The 17184-nt window shown below is 44.7% G+C and overlaps 1 protein-coding gene across 1 annotated transcript; it reads right to left on the bottom strand.

Moving 5' to 3' along the window:
- Positions 1–493: 493 nt before the first annotated feature.
- On the bottom strand, positions 494–15835 carry LOC106611354 (transcription factor HIVEP2). Its single transcript, XM_014211507.3, has 7 exons — positions 15617–15835; positions 6916–11053; positions 6481–6689; positions 5830–6005; positions 5503–5601; positions 4490–5361; positions 494–4087 (listed from the first exon to the last, which is right to left on the bottom strand). The coding sequence occupies exons 2-7, from the start codon at positions 10936–10938 to the stop codon at positions 3566–3568; spliced, it is 5901 nt and encodes a 1966-aa protein (XP_014066982.3). The 5' UTR covers positions 10939–11053; positions 15617–15835; the 3' UTR covers positions 494–3565.
- Between the last annotated feature and the right edge of the window lie 1349 nt (positions 15836–17184).

Genomic DNA, 17184 nt, shown 5'->3' with positions numbered 1-17184 from the left:
GAAAAAGTACTGTCCTGTAGTGATGTGAATAACTAAACAAGCTCCAACATTAAGACAGAAATAGAAAAAGTACTGTCCTGTAGTGATGTGAATAACTAAACAAGCTCCAACATTAAGACAGAAATAGAAAAAGTACTGTCCTGTAGTGATGTGAATAACTAAACAAGCTCCAACATTAAGACAGAAATAGAAAAAGTACTGTCCTGTAGTGATGTGAATAACTAAACAAGCTCCAACATTAAGACAGAAATAGAAAAAGTACTGTCCTGTAGTGATGTGAATAACTAAACAAGCTCCAACATTAAGACAGAAATAGAAGAAGAAGAACTGTCCAGTAATGATGTGAATAACTAAACAAGGGAATTATCTGCCATGTGACGTGTGGTTGTCTCACCTAGGTACCTTAAGATGAATGCCCTAACTGTATGTTGCACCAATAAGAGCCTCTGCTAAATGACTAAAATGTCAATGTAATTAGCCACAGAGCCCCTGCTTCAATATCTGATGGGTAAAGGATCTGTGATTTAACACAGGCTTTAATAAACACCAGAAGCACAAGGCAGTTCAATAGATATGACATAGTGGAATAAAACACAGACGATACTCTGCAACAGAAAGTACTATACACTGAGTATACAAAACATTAAGAACACCTGCTCTTTCCATGACATAGACTGATCAGGTGAATCCAGGTGAAAGCTATGATCCCTTATTGATGTCACTTGTTAAGTCCACATCAATCAGTGTAGATGAAGGGGAGGAGACAGGTTAAAGAAGGATGTTTAAGCCTTGAGACAAGTGAGACATGGATTGTGGATGTGGGCCATTCAGAGGGAGAATAGGCAAGACAAAATATTTATGCGCCTTTGAACGGGGTATTGTAGTAAGTGCCAGGTGCACTGGTTTGTGTCAAGAACTGCAAAGCTGCTGGGTTTTTCACACTCAACAGTTTCCTGTGTGTATCGAGAATGGTCCACCACCCAAAGGACATCCAGCCAACTTGACACAACTGTGGGAAGCATTGGAGTCAATATGGGCCAGCATCCCTATGGAACACTTTTGACACCTTGTAGAGTCCATGCCCCAATGAATTGAGGCTGTTCTGAGGACAAAAGAGGGGGGGGCGTGCAACTCAAAAATCAGGAAGGTGTTCCTAATGTTTAGTATACTCAGTGTAATTCTGTTCAGTAGCAGGAGAGGGAGAGATGATACAAACTGATAATCTGCAGTCAAATGAAATCCAACAGAAAGTAATATCTATTGGTTGCAAGAATTTCCATTCCCCACCTGTATACACACATAACATAACCCTGTAGCTATATGCTACATACCTTACAGTAGGACCCCAGACAGCATGTACATTGAGTGGGTCCAGCGATAGCTACCCCAGACATTCTTGTGAGAGGTAAAGCTGATTATAACACCGTGCTTGTAATGTAAACATGTTGAGTTGTGTGTTTCAAATCAATCCACTAACTCCATGCCTCAACGGTGAACCTGTAAATGTCAAAATGTCAATTTGCTAACATTCCTGTTAACTTCCATATTGGAAATGCAGCCAATATTTTTTTACCTCTGAAAAGATAATCTTAGTCGTTTATCTCTGTATCTACAATTCACATAAAAAGTCATGTGAATTCAACACTGAAAAAAGAATTTCAAATTGGACGTAAAGGAAATTTGAATTTCAAGGTACGTCGTTACAGGTTGTTACAAACTACTCAACCCACCCATCTTCTTTACCAAAAACTTAAGTAAAATGCATTCACACTTGAAATGAAAGAGGAGTTAAACTTATGTGCCCTGTACGTGCACACAGATAATAATCACTTCAAAGTAGTGGAATGTTTGAAGTGACACTAGAATACATGATTGTTTTAATTTCTCCTTAATAACCATCTCAGTCAGTTATCAAAGATAGGATGAAAGTGCTTATTTCAATTCATAAAGGTTCAAAGGCCAGAATAACAAACAACGATTGATTAAAGCCATAAGTTATAATTCAATGACATGACTTCATAAGCATCTCATAAGCCTCTTATAAGCATCTCATAAGCATGGGTCAGTGGGACACACTGTTGCATAAGTGGAGATCATATACAGCATATAAATAGTAGACAAATATTTACCATCATCAATAAAAGCATACTTTTCTAATATACAAAGACATCTTACAGTATGCACTTCTCTATTTGTGCAATAGCAAAAACTCATGCGTTTGTTCAAAAAGCTAAAACCACAACATTGAGAATCTGCAACATAACAAATATTTCAAATAGATATATTTTACATAAAATGTAGCTATAAAAAACAGCAATTTAATTCCACAAAGTAAAAGCAATTTTTTTTGTGCAATTTTTGTTGTTGACAATAACACTGTCACGTCAGATAATTCTGATTCAAAGTTTCCTTAAACATGATATTCACTTTTTCCTTGCTTAATATGATTACTTAAAACATACGCAGAAAGCAAAGAAAAGGCACAGATCTTTGCTTTTCAATCAAAAGCACCAAACTGGACAAGAAGCAAGTCTACACTAAATTTGGTCAGATTCAGTTTTCAAATACTTTCATATTTTTAGATACTTTCCCCGTTATTTCCTTTCCAATTTCTCTCCAAGAATCAAATCCATAACTAATCACTCGATATGAATACAATTTAAACAACAAGCCTATTTTGAAAATAGTACACATATACATTTATATGAATAAATGTGTTAAGAGTGGGTTATGGGGTATAATAAATATAAATGATTCTGTTTGTGTGCAAGTGTATGCAAGCATAATTAACGTAGAAGCATTCTCTTTAAATCCCATATATTGCACCTGTGTCCACTACTTCAACCGTCCTCTTGCGTATCCTTTGCTGCGAGGAACTCCACTGACCTAAAAGTTCCAAAAAATTCATAGAGAATTCATAGAGAGTATAAAGTCTCTGTTTTTTTTAATGTATTTAAAGGTTTGTTTTCCTCTCAGATATAGATCATAGTATGGTGAGGGGAGGGGAGGGGAATGTTAAGACACATGACCTTTGCATTACTAACATGAAGAAACCTGAAGTAACTGAAAGTGAGAGAAGAATCCCCCAACACCCAACCAATGGGGTCTGTCTGTCTGTCTGTCTGTCTGTCTGTCTGTCTGTCTGTCTGTCTGTCTGTCTGTCTGTCTGTCTGTCTGTCTGTCTGTCTGTCTGTCTGTCTGTCTGTCTGTCTGTCTGTCTGTCTGTCTGTCTGGTGGAATGAGGTTGAGAGGGACTGTGAACATAGCCTGGTTCCATATCTATTTGTGCTGTCTTACCAACTCATATGTGACCAGAGAAGTTGGCGTGACCATAGCAGCTGTCAAGACAGCGCTAATTGATCTAGAACCATGCTAGCTGAGGACTGGATGTTGGATGGGGGGGGCTCAGCTGCTCCTGGAGGAAACTCCAAGGAGCGTCCCAAATAAGGAAAGGCCCAAATGGTACGCTATTCCTTATATAGTGCATTACTTGTGACGAGAGCCCTCTGGTCAACAGTAGTGCTTTATATAGGGAATAGGGTACTATTTGGGATGCAACCCCAGTCTATAGATGCTCTTCAGAGGTGATCCTGAGGGAGGCGATGGCCTTGGTGCAGGTCTGAAGAACCTCTTCCTGCTTAGGGTTCCTGACCGTGAGGACAGAGACAGGGGGGTTCTCCTCCTCAGAGTCCCAGGGTGTCTGGAGGGGGGACAGCCTCTCCCTCCCCATCCCGGTCTCCCTCTCCACCCCCCTCTCCATCTCCCTCTCCCTCTCCATCCCCCTCTCTCTCCCCTGCTGCTGGGCTCCTGAGTCCTCTGCACCAAGGGCTGCCAGACGAACAGATCCCTCCTTAGTGCTGTCCTGGTGGAGCTCAGTCTTTTGAGGGGATAGGGCTGACAGATGGGTCCGGTCAGAGCTGCAGGAGGGCAGGGAGCACAGTACCTGGATCCCTCCGATAGGCACCATGGGTAGGAGAGTCCCAGCCTGCTGCTGAGAGTGTAGGGGGAGGTGGCTGAAGAGGTTCTGACGGGGACAACTGGAGCAGGTGGACCCAGGCAGGCAGGGAGGCACGCTTCTCCTCTGATCCTAAACACAACAAGTTATAGCGACTATCAGAAGACACTTTTCTACAGTTTCTTTCTAAAAAACAAGTTTGAAATGACAATCAAGAAAAAATGCATGGACACCATTGGTGAAAAAAAGCCATTGTGATTAATAAAGGTTTTACATCAAGAACACTGAGTTGAAATGAAGTCAGTGCAGCTAGTTTTGATGGACAAGCATATACCAGTCAATCTAAACATACACCAGTCAATCTAAACATATACCAGTCAATCTAAACATATACCAGTCAATCTAAACATATACTAGTCAATCTAAACATATACTAGTCAATCTAAACATACACCAGTCAATCTAAACATACACCAGTCAATCTAAACATATACTAGTCAATGAAAACATACTGTAAACAACTATATTACATACCATATCCATTTCAATGGCTCCTCCCTGTTGGACCACTTCAGCCTTGGCTTGCTGCCTGGTTTTATCCCCAGAGTCTCTATGTTGTGAGCCCCCTCTACGTGGAGACACAGCCCTGAGCACCACCCTCTGTCTCCTCCCTGCCAGGTCCACTCCACCTGGGGACAGGGGCCTCTCCATACAGGCCGGGAAGAGGTGCTGGATGGGGGTGAGGTTGGGGGAGCTGGGCCTCAGCGGGGAGGTGTCCCATCGAGGTGAGGAACGTCCCCGAGAGGAGAGGTCTCTCCGGGGTGAGGGGTAGCAGAGGCGGGAGTTAGGCGGTTCCCTCAGAGGGGACTCCCAGCCGGGGGACAGGAGACAGGTGGGGTAGGGGTCGAAGAACAGACAGCCCTGGTCAGGAGACAGCATGGCCAGGCTACAGTCTTCCTTGTCCAGGCTGGAGGCCAAGACAGTTCTCCGGTCTGGCCCTGTCCTCCTGACCGTGGAAGGGGGACCGGGATGGGGGTGGACATCGATGCCCGGCAGGGTGGAAGTGGGATGGGGGTGGGGGTGGATATCGACGCTAGGCAGGGTGTAGGTTGAGAGGCAGCTGGGGAGGGGATGGAAGGTACTGAGGGGACAGCCATGGACATCTGACGACACACCCTGGATGACGGCGGTAGCTGTGACCGACAGAGAGGCTACGCCACAGGGCTGAGGGCTGGTGCTCCGGGAAAGGATCTTGGGAGTAGAGTCACAGTCGTAGTCATCATCATCATCGTCATCTTCGTCAATATCGTCGATCTCTTCATCCATGCCATCGGAGTCGTCTGCATCTGAGAACTGGTGTTTGGCTGTGCTCAAGACCCCGGTCTTCAAGTCTTGCTGGATGTCATCTGCATTGTTTGAAAGAACACAAATAAAGACAAAGGATACATCGCGTGTTTCTGTCATTATTTCTGTGGTACAGTTACCATGGGTTGCACAATCAGTTTTAAATATCTGAATAATTCCCTGGTCATTGGTCAATATCTTACCAGATTCCAGTGTCTCTGTATCATCCACTGTGACTGACACCCCAAGTTCAAGACACTTCTTCATGTGAGCCTTTGACTTCATATGCTTGGTCAGGTTTCCTGTAGGACAAACATGTCAAAGATTCATTTAGCTGATTATCTTATTATCATTATCATTCAATTGTACTTTTTTGTGGGGGAGGGGGAATACATATTACTGTTGTCATCAATTCAATCATCCTTCAATCTAGTTGATTTGATCAATCCCTTTTTAATTCAGCAGTCATCACAAAGCGCTTGTTCAGTTCTTGTCTCATTCATCTCAATGAAAGAAGAAGGGAAACCCACCTTTAGTTTTGAAAGCGAAGTTGCAGACCCTGCAGACGTAGGGTCTGACGTCAGTGTGGGTGCGTATGTGTTTCTTCAGCATGCTAGGTTTCTTACAGCGGATGCCACACTCCTCACAGATATACTTCCCCCGGCCTCGGCCTCTCACGTACACATAGTCCTCATTGGACTTAAACCTGAGGGAGGAAAACCATCCTTAATGTGATGTTCTATATCAGGGGGGTGTCAAACTCATTCCAATGAGGGCCGAGTGTATGCTGGTTTTTGTAATTTCCTTTCAATTTGATTAGTTAGGAACTCCCATCACCTGGTTGTCTAGGTCATAATTGGACACAATGACCTGAATTGATCAATCAAGTACAAAGGAGGAGTAAAAACCTGCAGACACTTGGCCCTCCATGGAATGACATGTGTTTTATATTATAAGTAGCTATAGACATGCAAGGTAAGTGAAAACAGCTATTCAATCTAGTTCCAGGGATCTCTTTTAAAGAGGTCTTCTGACTTCAATGGGACTACCAGGTTAAATAAAGTCAAAAATGATTTGTACCACCAGGCGTAACCCTTTTATAAAACATGTACACATTACAAACTAACATTCAAAGTAATATTTTATTGCTTATTGATTGATGTGATATTATCATAACGGACCCTCCTTCAAATATTTTGATCCGGGTTGGTGTTGGTGTTGGTGTTGGTGTTGGGGGCGTTGGTGTTGGCGTTGGCGCTGCTGTTTGTTTCGAGGAGACCTCCCTCTCTTTCCAGTCCTCCTTCCCTGCTTTTACCCTGCAGCTGGCATCCTTCACTTTCCTTCCATAGGAGCTCCCTTCCAGCTCTTTGAGCTCTGGTTTGCTCTGTAGCTAAGTGAGACGGATAAATAAACATTAATATAAAGAATAAATAAAACAATTCTGTGAAACATTAAACATTCTGTGAACATGCAGTTTAAGTATAGAAGAAAAAGTCTAATATGGTTACAATTAGATGATGTATTTATAATGTAACTTGATTCCAGGATTGGAAACATTGAATATAGACGTTTATGGAATAATGAATAATGAAATAATGAACGATCAATGTTCTCACCAGCCCGAGCTGCTGTCTCCATAAGAGTGAGGAGGAGACCAGCTTCCCAGTCCCAGGTTGGTACATGGCAGCCATGGTGTATAGCCATGTGTTAGTCGTCTGTTTGGAGCGAAGCAGAGCCAAGGTGGCACTGGTGTTGAGGTTAGGAGGGTTGGGGTTATGGGAACTGATGCACCACGTAGCGTACACAGAGGACAGGGGAGAGCTGCTGTGAGTGCTGTTTGGCTTGGTGTAGTTCAGATAGCACCAACTCACAGCTGTCATTGTGCGGAGACTTGGAAATTGAGATATCCGTTTGGTGTTTTCCCCGTCAGAGATGAGGATGCCCTGACCTTTGACTAGCTGCACCAGCACCTCCATCTGTGCCTTGCTGTCCATGCCAGACTCATTGAAATCCTTTAGAGAAAGCAGAGCATGTGGATGTAGGCTTGCTTCTGTTGGGGAGTTATCCATAGGGAAATCAGGACTTTCTGACCCTTGTTGCTGAGGTGAGATGAAGCTTCCACTTGCTGGCTCGTTATGAGAATGAAGCGAGGATGACGGAGACAAAGAGGATTTTGAAGGAAAGCCTGACAGTGATGCTCCCTGGTTGGTGTCACTTTGAAACTCTGACTTTAAACTATGCTTGTTCTCTTCAGTCACATTATAATTACCTAACTCCACAGCACCCAACTCCTCCACTATCTCACCGTACATTTTCTCCTCTTTGACGCGTTTCTGCTGTTTGACTTCCATGAACAGGTCCAAGCTACTGGCCGGAGACAACATGCGCTTGTTGGACCCACCACTGGACCCACAGTTGGTGGTGGAGATCGTCCTGGAGGTCAGGGAGAGAGGGATGCCTGTCTTCAGCTTAGCTGGGGGCAGATCTAGAACTTGAACCTGGACTGGGCTGGTCAACAGTCCTCGAGGGTGTCCTAATAATAGATTAGATGTATCCAAATTTGTGGCTAAATTTGCGAAGTGAGAAGTGAGAAAAGAGGTTCTCGTGGAGTTAACGCTTTTGAATGGATCTTCTACAATTTGGGACACAGTGGTGTATGTGATGCTACCATAGGATGGCACGTGAGTCTGGATTCTAACAGGAACTAGGAGACCAGAGTGTGATGGCTGAGGGGCGAACATTGGCAGAGACTGAGAGTGCAGAGCGGTGGCTGAGAACGACAGGGCACTGCTGAGGTACTGAGGAAGAATATTTAGCGGAAGGACTGGATGTGCAAATTCAAGGTTAACATTCAAGGACTCCTGTCTTACCAAGTTACCCCGTCTGGGCTCTGAGTAGCTGGCGCTGAGTTCCGCATGTCTAACTTTGGCCGTTGGAGAGAGACTGCCGTAGTCAAACGATACGCTGCGGACCTCTGGGAGCTCTCTGCACTGGGTGTGGCACGGTGCCTGTTCTGAAGAGGTACGTCTCATTTCATGTTGTTGACGTTGGTTCAGGACAGAGAGGGAGTGGCCGCTTCCTGGCACCGCTAAGAACTCCAACGCTTTGCCAAACTCATCCTGTCTAGCCGCCGGGGAAGCTGGCTTCGGGATAACCTCTCTCTCTTTCTCCTCTCGGTCAAACGAGAAGCTGGAGCAGTAGGATAAATTGCTGTCTTGACTGGGGCTCCGGGAGAGGCTTGTACAAGCCGACTCAAAGCTAGACTCGCCAGAGGAGTGCTCCAAGTCAGCTAAGCGCAGTCTCTTCTTCTTTGGAGGGAGTTTCTCTGGGGGGAACTGAGACAGAGTTTCACTCCTCTGAGGCCATTGGAACTCCTCTATATGTCTATCAGGCTCCTTCACCTTCACCTGTTTCACCTCAGCTGCTTTCTCTTTCTCTGGACTGTCTGGTTCTACAGTCACCCTGATCTCTGGAACCGGTATGTTGGACTGACGGACTAGCTTAGGTGTCATTTGATACGACTTATCTAATAATCTACTGTCACTCAACTGATGTACAAAGATCTCAGTCCTTTTATGCATCTCTCTAGTTTCGGTTTGCTCCACCACATCCATTGAGGAAGCCTTATCCTGTCTCTGGTAGTTGTAAGAATCTGACTGTTCAGAGAGAGACCTGGTAAGGGAGTTAGTGTGTTGAATCACAGAGATGACGTTACCTACAGATCTTCTCTCTTCTCTCTCTCTCTTTTCCCACATTTCCCTTTCCAGTCTATCACATTGTGTTCTATCCTGTGTGTGCACGCTTTGGGCATGTCCTTTCACTGAGGATGTAGTGGTTAGAGCACCTTGAGAGGTTTGCTTTGAATCACAGTCCCTCATCTCTTCAGAGTGGTCATAGTCTGTGTGATACTGGCCTCCTACATCCTCCTCCTCCGCAACACAGTTTTCCTTCCGCCGTTTCCTCGTCGCATATTCCATCGCTTGCTTTTGTTGGATGGTGAAACTTTCCATCTCCACTCCAAGGTTGGAAATATCAGAGATGTTTCCGTAGTGGTCAGGAGGTCCATCGTGTGCAGAGTGTTCAAAGGCAGCCTGTCTCGTAAGTCTCCTAATGCCTCCAGGGGACGCCCTTTCATCAAAGGAGTGGCTGCCTCGCAGGCCTTGTGACATGTCCTGACATGCCACCGAGGACGTGGGCATCGAGTTGCTCCGGACCAGCTGTCCAGAATCAGAGAGCTCTAGTTGAGCCTCCTTAATGTCCTCCCTTGTAAATGAATGTGTGTTTATTCTGATCGATTCAACCATTGATTCCTTTTCTTGTGTGAATACGCGGGAAACACCTCGCTCCGAAGTCTTACAATTACTCATTAAGTCTGTCCTGCAAGTCACAACAGTTATGGACTGTTGTTTCGGGTTCGGCTTGTAACACTTTCCAAACATTATCTCTTGATAGGACTTGGTGTTTGTGTTGGGAGGACCACCTGTTTGGTGTTCAGCACTCTCAGAGCGTGAGAAGTAGCCTGAGTCTGTGCTGCCTTTGCTTCCCTGGCTAGGCAGGGAGAGAGATGTGTCAGTGTCACTGCTCCTTTTCTCTGAGAGCCGTAGTGCCAGCCTCTGCTTGATGGCGCTAGATTGGATTGCACGGCTGACCTGAGAAACAGCTGGAGCTTGAGCAGCATTGATCTCCAAGAGCCTGGGTGAACCATCCTCAGATAATGTTGATGCTAATGTAACTCCCTGTTTCTGGGCAATGAGATTCAGTACTTTAACAGCAGTGGTGCTATCTGGTTCCTCCACTGAAACAGTGTCCAAGAGCGATGAATCGTCTTCGTCCGTGTCCGAGCTCTGCTCAGCATCAGAGTAGAACTCTACTTCTCCTTCTAAAGATCCCTGGTCCTCCATGTTGGCATTGTAAGAACCCAGTTCTGAAAATGGCACTGTACCAGCTTTGACCGAGTGAGCATGAGATTTTCTGTGTTTGTATAAATTGCTGTTGGTTTTGAAGGAGAAACCACAGGGCACGCATGGGTAGGGTCTCTCCCCAGTATGTGAGCGAATATGCTTCTTAAGTACGCTGGGTTTGGCACATGCCCTCCCACAATAATCACAAACATACTTTCCAGGTCTCTGCTGCTGCTTCTGCTCCATCTTACTACACACCTCCTTGGATAGTTCCTCTATTCCTGACTGGGAACAGTGTTGGAGAGACACGGGTAAACTGGCGGAGCTCCTCTGAGGAGAGGGCCCTTCACAGCTGACAAGTGGCAGTGCAGAAAGCAAGTGATCTGCTGTTTTCTGTCTAGCAAAGGGAACTGTCTGTCTCTCCTGTGGTGGATATGAGGTTAATACGTTGTAATGAGGATGACTGCAGGGTTGATCCTGTAATTGGCGTAGTGATTTCCCTTCTAATTGTCTTAGTTTCCCTGAGTCAGACATATCTGTTGAACAACATGTGGTTCTACTCTGGTCCTTCTCAGGTTCTGGGCATAGATGCCACCCCTCCCCTTCCGAATCAGCCGAGGGGGGTATTTTAGTTTGGGCAGTCGTAGGTTCTGGTGCTGCTGACTTTCTCTGGGGAACTGTCTTATCCAGAGCCTCTTTAGAGCGTTTCACCTCTGCAGTAGTTTCTAGTGACTCCATGATGATTCCAATGTCACCTTCCTCTTCAGGGTTGATTTCCAACAGACGATAAAGTCTGTTATGTTACTGTAGTAGTAATATTAGCAGACGTAAACTGGTTGCAGCAAAGGGTCATCTGAAAGAAAACAGAAACAGAATAATAATTTTTTGTGAAATTACATACTTCACAATATTACATTACATACTTACATTACATGACATACTTCACAGTATTACATTAAGGACACACATGCATTGTCCCTACCAAATACATAATACACGACTAATCAATAGATGCAAAAATAGCACAACTACTTACTTACAAAAATACTGTACTTTACGTGCAACCCACTTCCTGTTTCTTCCAACAAGAAACATAAAACAGATCATATAAACACTTTGTTAATAATTTTTTTTGGGACCTTATAACCTCACAGGCAAAATCCTTTTCCAAAATAGTTCCTCCTTCAACTAAACTTGGTGCATAATGACCAGTGATCATGGCAGGAAATAAAATAATAACCATGCTCTTTACTAGATTCTCCCAAATACCTGTACCTCATCTAACCCCTGGCCAGTGCACTACAATGACATTGTGTATGTTTACCTGGATGCTAAACTCATCAAACACACTGGATATATGTATTGTTTATTATCTCATCCTATACCTCAGCTCCATATCATGGGATTACCTGTGTCTCTGCTCCATTACACTATGTCTGCACCCCAAATGGCACCTTATCCCCTATATAGTGCACTACCTATAGGGCTCTGGTCAAAAGTAGTGCACTATAAAGGGAATAGGGTGCCATTTGGGATTTACACTATAGCTCCATAGCAGGGTATGTAATCTTGTCCTAAACCTCAGCTCTACACCTCGGGGCAGGGTATGTAATCTTGTTCTACACTGTGGACCAGGGTATGTAATCTTGTTCTGTACTATGGACCAGGGTATGTAATCTTGTTCTACATCGTGGACCAGGGTATGTAATCTTGTCCTATACCTCAGCTCTACACCTTGGGGCAGGGTATGTAATCTTGTTCTATACCTCAGCTCTATACCGTGGACCAGGGTATGTAATCTTTCTTGTTCTATACCTCAGCTCTACATCATGGACCAGGGTATGTAATCTTGTCCTATACTGTGGACCAGGGTATGTAATCTTGTCCTATACCTCAGCTCTACATCGTGGACCAGGGTATGTAATCTTGTCCTATACCGTGGACCAGGGTATGTAATCTTGTCCTATACCTCAGCTCTACATCGTGGGGCTTCATGGTATGCTGGGTCTCAGAGGGAACATCATTCTCATCTTCTCAGTATCAAAGGCTGTGTGCTCTTTAACGAGGTTATGTAAGATTATCTGGTTCAAACCCTCTGAGCTACTCTTAATTAGGACAGCCTATGAGATACGTTCTCTCTTTCTGTTCCACCCTACTGCTCTCTCTTTCTGTTCCACCCTACTGCTCTCTCTTTCTGTTCCACCCTACTGCTCTCTCTTTCTGTTCCACCCTACTGCTCTCTCTTTCTGTTCCACCCTACTGCTCTCTCTTTCTGTTCCACCCTACTGCTCTCTCTTTCTGTTCCATCCTACTGCTCTCTCTTTCTGTTCCACCCTACTGCTCTCTCTTTCTGTTCCACCCTACTGCTCTCTCTTTCTGTTCCATCCTACTGCTCTCTCTTTCTGTTCCACCCTACTGCTCTCTCTTTTTGTTCCACCCTACTGCTCTCTCTTTTTGTTCCACCCTACTGCTCTCTCTTTCTGTTCCATCCTACTGCTCTCTCTTTCTGTTCCACCCTACTGCTCTCTCTTTTTGTTCCACCCTACTGCTCTCTCTTTCTGTTCCACCCTACTGCTCTCTCTTTCTGTTCCACCCTACTGCTCTCTCTTTCTGTTCCACCCTACTGCTCTCTCTTTTTGTTCCACCCTACTGCTCTCTCTTTCTGTTCCATCCTACTGCTCTCTCTTTCTGTTCCACCCTACTGCTCTCTCTTTTTGTTCCACCCTACTGCTCTCTCTTTCTGTTCCACCCTACTGCTCTCTCTTTCTGTTCCACCCTACTGCTCTCTCTTTCTGTTCCACCCTACTGCTCTTTCTTTCTGTTCCATCCTACTGCTCTCTCTTTCTGTTCCACCCTACTGCTCTCTCTTTCTGTTCCACCCTACTGCTCTCTCTTTCTGTTCCACCCTACTGCTCTCTCTTTCTGTTCCACCCTACTGCTCTCTCTTTCTGTTCCACCCTACTGCTCTCTCTTTTTGTTCCACCCTTCTGCTCTCTCTTTTTGTTCCACCCTACTGCTCTCTCTTTTTGTTCCACCCTACTGCTCTCTCTTTCTGTTCCACCCTACTGCTCTCTCTTTCTGTTCCACCCTACTGCTCTCTCTTTCTGTTCCACCCTACTGCTCTCTCTTTTTGTTCCACCCTACTGCTCTCTCTTTCTGTTCCACCCTACTGCTCTCTCTTTCTCTATTTGTTGCAACCAAGGATTTCTCTCTTTGTTAGTGTTACATCCTACTGTTCCTTCTCTCTTTGTTACAAACACACACACACACAGACACACACACACACACACACGCACACACACACACACACACACACACACACACACACACACACACACACACACACACACACACACACACACACACACACACACACACACACACACTTTGTCAAACAGACCGGAGAGATGATACAAATCCAAGGTGACTCTTGAGATGCAGAGATAAAATACATTAAATCATAGAGGCTATGCTTCTACTGCAAGAATGTCCAACTAATATTTAAATGGGAAGTACTTTGTCCTCCCACTTGACACAGGGCTAAACACTACAGCTATCTGGTAGGGTTTGTATTCCTCTCCTAGACAGACAGACCAAAGAGGAGAATACAGTATATACTGTATACTGTAAAAGGTGACTTCTTGATACATTCTACAAGGGCAGAGGTGACAACATTGTAAGCCTTGAGCGGGAGGGGACAGGGGATCTCTCTCTCTCCTCAAGGTCATTCTGACCTCATAGCTGGGTATGTTTCCATCCTAAAGCAATAAGAGGAGGGAACTACGAGTGCAGGGTGTCAGGGAGATAAGCCTACCTCACTGAAACAATGCATACCTCTCTTCTGAACTACACTACAGATATAGAGAGGGAAGGACACAGCCTGTACTGTATGTAGGCTACACTTCCGAACCTCTGCTAAGTCATATTTACAAGTTCCCTGAGCAGATATAGACTACACTTCCCAACCTCTGCTAAGTCATATTTACTAGTTCTCTCAGCAGAGATAGACTACACTTCCCAACCTCTGATAAGTCATATTTACTAGTTCCCTTCAGCAGAGATAGACTACACTTCCCAACCTCTGCTGCAACGCTCCATATTTACTAGTTCCTTCAGCAGAGATAGACTACACTTCCCAACCTCTGCTAAGTCATATTTACTAGTCTCGCTCTCAGCAGAGATAGCCCAGCAGGTTCCCGCGGAGCAGGTGCGGGTGGGAGTGTGTCAAGTCATATTTACAAGTTCCTTCAGCAGAGATAGACTACACTTCCCAACCTCTGCTAAGTCATATTTACTAGTTCTCTCAGCAGAGATAGACTACACTTCCCAACCTCTGCTAAGTCATATTTACTAGTTCCTTCAGCAGAGATAGACTACACTTCCCAACAGACCTCTCTTTTAGGAAACTATCAATTTCTTGTGTAGGTAAAGCCAATGGTCGTGTCACGCATTACACTAGTATATATCATTCATGGTATATCAAAACAGTTCACAAGAATATGGCAAGTGAGTACTACTATAGGAGGCAGTTGGGTGGTAAGTCAGTGTGTTTTGAAATGATTGTGGGTTGGCAGTTGGGTGGTAAGTCAGTGTGTTTTGAAATGATTGTGGGTTGGCAGTTGGGTGGTAAGTCAGGGTGTTTTGAAATGATTGTGGGTTGGCAGTTGGGTGGTAAGTCAGTGTGTTTTGAAATGATTGTGGGTTGGCAGTTGGGTGGTAAGTCAGTGTGTTTTGAAATGATTGTGGGTTGGCAGTTGGGTGGTAAGTCAGTATGTTTTGAAATGATTGTGGGTTGGCAGTTGGGTGGTAAGTCAGTGTGTTTTGAAATGATTGTGGGTTGGCAGTTGGGTGGTAAGTCAGTGTGTTTTGAAATGATTGTGGGTTGGCAGTTGGGTGGTAAGTCAGTGTGTTTTTGAATGATTGTGGGTTGCTATTGGCGTGTGAATGTGCTGCTTGCATGTGTGTGATTGAGCATGCACTTGTGCTTGAGTGGATGAGAGGAGGGGGGTGACTATTAGAAGGTTTCTTTATATTCAAGATACCGTATGCTTATACATTTACATGCTCATAAGACGTAGTACAGCAACACTTCTGAGGCATGATGCATGGATACAATGGGAAGCATACTGTACATAGGTTATGGAAAACGCCATTACAATGCCACTGCATCACGTTCAGCTATACAGAGTAGTCTAACACTAGCCCCTCATCCATACATTTTATAAGGAAAACACATAGAGTCAGGGACACTGAGGCAGAAAGCCCATGGCATGACAGCATGCACAGAACACAACATGCAGAATTAACACCGATGTAAGATGAGAGACTGTTTTCTATCCTACTGTTTTTCAAATAGTCTCTCCACAAGTAGCAGACAGACGGACATGCAGATGTCGAATATAATCCTCAGACAAACCTGACATTAGTATACTCTCTTCTTGTCCCACATTGCCAGTCACATGTCACATTCCTCATATTGCAAATTACAGCTGTCCATTCTCCACATCCCTGGGCTATAGTAATAACATAAGCAATTATGATCAGATTTAGCGAGGGTAAAATCTTATCAATCAGACGTTGCAGCCACCGATGCTGCCTGACTGAGCGTGCATTAGGAGAACTATTGATGTGAGCTAGTCACCAGAGAAAATACCCAAGCGTGACGCGGGACCCAGGCACAGAAATAGCAAGGGGCCCAGTGAGGGATTACACAACAGCCCACGGTTTAGGACACTTTCTCCAACACAGCAGACAGATACACAGTCTCAGTGTGGGGGGAAAACACTGTTGTCAATACTCTGCTTTTACCAATGGTTGGCACACAACAGACAGCCACATCTCAGCTAGAGGTTCGAAACACAGCAGACAACTTAAACTTTAGAATAGTAGAATAGAATAGAATATTCAGGGCCTCCCGAGTGGCGCGGTGGTCTTAGGCACTGCGGTGCTTGAGGCATCACTACAGACCCGGGTTCGATCCCAGGCTGTCACAACCAGCCGTGACCGGGAGTTCAATAGGGCGGGGAGAGGTTGGCCAGGTGGGCTTTACTTGGCTCATTGTGTTCTAGTGACTCCTTGTGGTGGGCTGGGCACCTGCAGGCTGACTTCAGTAGTCAGTTGAACAGTGTTTCCTCTGACACATTGGTGTGGCTGGCTTCTGAGTTAACTAGGGCGGGTGGTTTGGTGGGTCATGCTTTGAAGGATGCATGACTTGACCTTTGCCTCTCCCGAGCCTGTTGGGGAGTTGCAGTGATGAAACAAGATCGTAATTGAAATTGGGAGAAAAATGGGGTAAAATACAAAAGTAATACCATATTCAACTACACAGTGTGGGTAGACTGGGTTCTCTATACATCAAAATGGCTTTTAGCAGGTCTGGGATCCCTGATTATACTAGAGTCTGATAACCTGGGATGACCCACATACACTGAGGGACCCGGATGAAACCCAGGTTTGCTATTTGGGGATTTAAACTCTCTCAGTGGGCCAAAACACAGCAGACACTTACTTTGAACACCTCTTGTAGATGGGCAACATGTCACTATGATCATTGACAACTACGAAGACATTCTTCTTCACCATGTAAAGAGGAACAAATCATGAGGTGTTTAAATGTGATGTAATCACTATAGCCTACACTACTCCACAGTCTAGTTAGCTTCTAAGACATGCTGTAACGGCTGTTGAACGGAGTAGACCAAGGCGCAGTGTGGTTAGTGCTCATCTTTGTAATTTAATGGAAAAAGAGAACACTTTACAAAATAAACAAAAGACAACAGCCAAACAGTTCTGTCAGGTAACAAATGACTAAACAGAAAAATAACCACCCACAAAACCCAAAGGAAAACAGGCTGTCTAAGTATGGCTCCCAATCAGCAACAACGACATACAGCTGTCCCTGATTGAGAGCAATACCCGGCCGAAACAAAGAAATACCAAACATAGAAAAAAAGGACATAGAATGCCCACCCCAACTCACGCCCT

This window comes from Salmo salar, chromosome 09 (genome assembly GCF_965601325.2).
Source record: "Salmo salar chromosome 09, fSalSal1, whole genome shotgun sequence".
NCBI lineage: Eukaryota > Metazoa > Chordata > Actinopteri > Salmoniformes > Salmonidae > Salmo > Salmo salar.
Note: the sequence above shows the minus strand (reverse complement) of the source record. Positions and strands in the feature narration are given on the sequence as shown.

Bases quoted from the DNA above. Each gene is read 5' to 3' on its own strand.
- LOC106611354 (XM_014211507.3), bottom strand. From the start codon at position 10,938: ATGGAGTCACTAGAAACTACTGCAGAGGTGAAACGCTCTAAAGAGGCT. The intron at 6,690-6,915 runs GTGAGAACATTG...CGTCTCACTTAG, and splicing joins GGAGACAGCAGCTCGGGCTG to CTACAGAGCAAACCAGAGCT. The intron at 5,362-5,502 runs GTAAGATATTGA...CAAACAATGCAG, and splicing joins TACAGAGACACTGGAATCTG to ATGACATCCAGCAAGACTTG.